This window comes from Haliotis rubra, unplaced genomic scaffold, assembly GCF_003918875.1.
Source record: "Haliotis rubra isolate DU_JTF1 unplaced genomic scaffold, ASM391887v1 Scf268, whole genome shotgun sequence".
Classification (NCBI taxonomy): domain Eukaryota; kingdom Metazoa; phylum Mollusca; class Gastropoda; order Lepetellida; family Haliotidae; genus Haliotis; species Haliotis rubra.
The window spans coordinates 625987-631986 of record NW_025766758.1 but is presented as its reverse complement, the minus strand read 5'-3'; the positions used below and the strand labels follow the sequence as shown (position 1 = coordinate 631986).

Genomic DNA, 6000 nt, shown 5'->3' with positions numbered 1-6000 from the left:
TAATCGACATGTCTTTATGATAAAGTTATTACGATGTTTAAGCTGTTCATCAATTATTATTGAAAAGACCCTGCATGTTTTAAGCATCTGAAAAACATGGATATATCACGATAAACACTGTTAATTGCAATCCGCACTGAATTTCACTAGTTTACTACGTGATTAACCAGAGCTCAACAGCGGATTTGTTGATGTGCTATTTTTTCGATCAACGTGAATATGTGTGATCACTGGGCAACTTTTTTATGGGAGGATTACCCGCTGTTTAACGGATTACCCATTGCGGTTTAACCTTCCTCTTCAATCACTGGGGCGGTGCGGTATAGTGGTTAAAGCGTTATTCGTCACGCCAAGACGTTATTGCGAGGTTATGACTGTCAAAACATTTACAGTGGTGAGGAGTTGAATTGCTACCTTAAGATCTGTTCTTCACCTGACAGCAGAGATCTGATACCTGTACTTGCAGTTTACGATGGGTTTTTTTGAGTGAGTGAGGTTAGTTTTACGCCCCAATTAGCAATATTCCAGCAATATCACACCAGAAAGGGGCTTCACATATTGTACCCATGAGGGGAATCGAACCTGGGTCTTCGGCATTGCAAGTGAATGCTTTAACCACTAGGCTACCCCACCTCCCCAATGTTTTATTTGACCTTATCACCACCTCTACTCAGTACATATCTAAATGATAAAAGGCTTAAACTGATGATTACATCATTTTTTATTTTACAAAGGGCATATGCTACCGGAAAATACACTGTTAGCGAATTATTGACTGTACCTGATGTGAACTAGCCATGAATCGTATCCAGCCATCATCCACTGATAGGATAAAAGAACCCTTGCTGAGCTCCACGGAGAGGGCACCACCCCCAAACAGCAACAGCGGATACACCGACACCATCGTGCAGTCCCGGATATACACCTGCATCATCAACAACAATCACTTCACCACACAATGTTTTCACAGTATCAGGGAAATTCTATATCAATGGATACTAATAAAACTACAATTGAACCAACGTGAATATCATAGTAAATAACATCTTGACTTATTAATTACTAAGTGATGTGTTACCAACCTTTGAAGTTTTCACTTTTTCATGATACACCAGATATGGGCTGTCGTAGTGACGTACTTGGAAGTTGACAGATGAAGGATGAACTGATACCTACCAAAAAAGAGATCATGAAAATCAGTATTAAAAGTAAATATATTTTTACACATGTTCTTTGTGTTCACCATCTTCTTCTTTATCATCATCATCATCATCATCATCATCATCATCATCAGAAACTGAATATACTGACTATGATCAGCTCAGTTTCTCAGACCAAAGTAAATATAAACCCAGACTTGGTGCTAATGGCTCATACAGGTACAAAGTGTGAGTATTATAGAATTTTTTTTATCAATATCTACAAACATAATCAGACAGCAATAAAAGTAACTTACATAGCCATCCATTTTGGTCTTGAACTTCATCTCCTCTGGTTTGGGGGCTTTCACAACAGCTCCTGGTCAATAAATCACACACTCATAAACTTGATGACAATGATGGACATTTTATGAGAGCCTCCAGTAGAGCTGATGTCACACTCAGGCACAAAAGACCACAGGCAATTTAATTCAGATAAACTTGGGCTCTTAGTTGGGAAACACACAGAAAGTCATAATATATCACTGAGTGAGAATGGTTGTACATTTTAGCAATATCCCAGAAATATCACTGCAGATAAACCAGAGCTTCACAATTGGTCACTGACAGATGTGTGATGTCACTGTAATCTGAAGGAACCACACAGGCTGCTTAGAAAGAAATACATGTATACGCAAACAGCAACAGTGTAATGGTGAACATCAGATTATATCTGAATAGGGGCTCATTCAAACAATAAAACTGTACAATAGATACTTGTCTGTAAATCAGTGTATTCAAATCATCAATCTATACAGTGTTATGTTTTTTTTCCAACCTAACCAGAGAATTTGCAAAGAAACAATAATCATTCAAGTGCCACTAGACAAAGACAGATTTGGAAGTTAAAAACACAGCTTGAAGTGTAAAACATAACTTAAGAGTGATTCTGTGGACGATGTCATACCTCCACTGCTCTGACTGTACCGGGTCTCAGGGACGAGGATCTGGACGACATTTGGGTACAAGGCGCCAACTAGCACTGCTGACACAAGTTTCCAGTTCTTAGAGTTAACATTGGCCTGTAACACAAGCAAATATCAAGACAGTTCCTTGGTTTGGTCCTGAGTGAGTGGGTATTGTTTTACGCCACTTTTAGCAAAATTCCAGCAATGTCATGACACGGGACGCCTGGAATGGGCTTCAGCTCAGGTCGGAGCTAACTTTTCATGTCTTTTAGTCTAACCCCCTTCTTCACAAACACTACCAGACCATTTGACACACTCACCTCCTGTCCTGTAGCCTCCAACACTCCATCCCTCCCTCCTGTCCGGGATGCCCTCTCCACATCCCTCAGTGTCACTCCCTCCTTCACAAACACTACCTCACCATCTGACACACTCACCTCCTGTCCTGTGGCCTCCTCCCCCTCCTCCTGTCCTGATGCCCTCTCCAGCCTCAGTGTCACTCCCTCCTTCCAAACACTCCAGACCATCTGACACTCTCCCTCCTGCCTGTGGCTCTCCAGCACTCCCTCCCCGTCCTGTCACCCCTCTCCACGCCCCTCTTCACACAAACACTACCTCACCATCTGACACACCTCACCTCCCTGTCCTGTGGCCTCCAACACTCCATCCACTCCCTCCTGTCCTGTAGATGCCCCGTCCGGGATGCCCTCTCCACGACCCTCAGTGTCACCCCCTCCTTCACAAACACTACCTCACCATCTGACACACTCACCTCCTGTCCTGTGGCCTCCAACACTCCATCCCTCCCTCCCGTCCGAGATGCCTCCTCCCTGTGGCCTCCAACACTCCTCCCTCCCTCCTGTGTCTCTCCACGCCCCTCAGTGTCACCCCTCCTTCACAAACACTACCTCACCATCTGACACACTCACCTCCTGTCCTGTGGCCTCCAACACTCCATCCCTCCCTCCCGTGTCCGGATGCCCTCTCCACGACCCTCAGTGTCACCCCCTCCTTCACAAACACTACCTCACCATCTGACACACTCACCTCCTCCCGTCCTGTGGCCTCCAACACTCCATCCCTCACCTCACCTCCTGTCCTGTGGCTCCCAACACTCCGGGGGATGCCCTCTCCACATCCCTCAGTGTCACCCCTCCTTCACAAACACTACCTCACCATCTGACACACTCACCTCCTCCTGTGGCCTCCACCTCCATCTCTACTGTCCGGCCTCCAACACTCCATCTCCTTCACAAACACTACTCCCATCTGGGATGCCTCCTCTCCTCCAACGTCCATCTCAGTCCGTCACCCTCCTTCTCAGTGTCACCCAACAAACCCAATATCGGACAACAGCTCCACAAACTGCTGCTTCAAACTGCACAGCATCTTCAAACAGATTTTCACAAAGACTTCACATGTATCTGACAATGGTCATAGAAAATAGTGCAACCTTCATCATAGATGCAGCAAGAACAAGACAAACTACATTCATACTGTCATAATATGGTTAACAAAGTAAATTCACACTATCACAATATGGTTATTTTATTTCATCAATTCCTGTCCAGAGGCACCCCCAACTCCAGCTCTATTGAGAACACTTTAACTGCTTCTTGCTGCAACACCAACTTGATTGGATTGAGAGCAGTTTGTCTTAGATCAGATCCTTGACAGACACGTGTTGAGTTTCAAAATAACACCTCATGTTTCATACTGTGTATCAAACTTTTGTATCACATCATGTCTTTTATCGCGTGTCAAATTGTGCATCACATCTTGTTTCACATCTAATTTCATATCATGTTTCATATTATGTATCATGTGTCATATCATCAATCACATTTTTATCATACCATGTTTATATCATGTATCATGAAACAAAACACAATCAACAGATAACTTTAGCCCTACTCTGACTTCGGTGTCCTCCCATTAGTCATACGTCCCACTAGTCATACGGGTTAAAACAACATATGGTATGGTTGACTGCACCAACAACTACCTTTGTTTCGACGATTCAAAGCTAAAACATTGTCTGAATAGGTGTGTTTTAAGTTTTTGTTTTTTGGAATGAATCCCTTGATTTTGCAATTTTCAGTTGTGGTGTATTATGTTCATATAACTTCAATGTAATAACATTGTAATTACTTTAATAACATTCATTTATATGTTTTCATTTCCACAGACTGTGGCATTCTCAGTGTTAGAGATTAAACTAACCTCAAGCTCTCAAGCGGGCTAGTCCATTTTGCGCAAAGGGTATATGCCTGTTGTTGTTTTAATTAATCCCTCATTTACTGTATGACTACTGGGGGTATGACTACTGGGGGTATGACTAGTGGGGGTATGACTAGTGTGGGTATGACTAATGGGGGTATGATTAGTGTGGGTATGACTAGTGTGGGTATGACTAATGGGGGTATGACTAGTGGGCGTATGACTAATGGGGGTATGATTAGTGTGGGTATGACTAATGTGGGTATGACTAGTGGGCGAATGACTAATGGGGGTATGGCTAGTGGGTGTATGACTAGTGGGTGTATGACTAGTGGGTGTATGACTAGTGGGTGTATGACTAGTGGGGGTATGACTAGTGGGTGTATGACTATTGGGGGTATGACTAGTGGGGGTATGACTAATGGGACATGACCCTGACTTCATCAAACAATACAGGGAGATGTTAACTTACCTGCAGTGATTTCATGGACAGGAAGTTCTCCCGACAGAAGACATACTGGGCATGTGAACCTCTTTCCTTTGCATCGATCCAGCCCTGTAAAGAAGAAATATCATATTCCAGCTGCCTTAGGAAAAACAAATGAAACACAATGGCCTTTGCACAATACATAGGATTCATAAACTGAGGTTTTAGTAGAAGACAAAATATGAGTGGGATTATGGTTTATCAGAACAGAACAACAGAAAACAGATCTGCTGTTTGGTTTCCGCAGCACAAAAAGAACTGGATCAGTTATTGTTGCATATTTTTCTCTTGAAGCAAGATTCAACACTTCCTGAAACATCCCCATGGGGAGAGTAATGCCCATAAACCATATACACTACACAACTCACCATGTAAGCATTCAACATGGTCAAGTGGTCAGAATTGCCCACAGCGAAGTCCAGCTTCTTTTTGTCGGCTTCATCCCTCTTGTCAAATGGAGAAACCTAAAACAACAGCGCGCCAGTTGTACAGATTCATACTTTCATTTCAACAGTCAATAGCAATCAGCATTTCCTTTAGAAATGAATATATATATATATAAAGAGCTCACACCTTTTTTGCAATATTCCAGCAATATCACAGCACCATACACGAGACACTGGGCTTCAGACATTTAACCAAGGGTGGAAAAAACCCATTGCCCGACACCCGAGTCCAGTGTTTTTTCCAGTCGGGCAAGCAAATTTGTATATCACGCTGTACCAATGTCCAGTTGACTTTCCAATGTTAATTATGTTGTTTATTTAAACAATCAACAAGAAAATCGGCCGGTATAGAGGAAAAATTATCAGGGCAAGTGATTTTACATGTGCCACTGTACCGGTGTACACTAGCAATTTTAAAGTTATTTCCACCCCTGTTAACATTGATATGTTAGACTGACTCAATATATTGGCTGCATCGACCGATCTATGTTTTATCCCTGAAATGAAATCAGTCAGCTAAGTAAATTACTGACCATAGATAAGCCAAATTTTACGCATCATACAACATTCACTACCCCTTGATGTGATTTATGCTTCATGGTATAGCCTAACACCTGTGCATTTATCATCATTCACTTGATGCTTAGATAATACTTGTAACTAGAGGTAACACTGCTCAGTTCCTTAGATTACCTGTCAGCCGTCTTGACATAGCATATCCCTATGTCTGATCCAGCTGT

The 6000-nt window shown here is 42.6% G+C and overlaps 1 protein-coding gene across 1 annotated transcript in view; it reads right to left on the bottom strand.

Moving 5' to 3' along the window:
* Positions 1 to 760: 760 nt before the first annotated feature.
* LOC124280452 (putative ATP-dependent RNA helicase DHX57) overlaps positions 761 to 6000 on the bottom strand; it is a 36591-nt gene continuing 31351 nt past the window's right edge. The window contains 8 exon segments of the mRNA XM_046716390.1: positions 761 to 925; positions 1083 to 1172; positions 1457 to 1518; positions 2107 to 2221; positions 2428 to 2523; positions 3443 to 3496; positions 4800 to 4883; positions 5183 to 5278. Coding sequence (XP_046572346.1) covers positions 761 to 925; positions 1083 to 1172; positions 1457 to 1518; positions 2107 to 2221; positions 2428 to 2523; positions 3443 to 3496; positions 4800 to 4883; positions 5183 to 5278 — 762 coding nt within the window.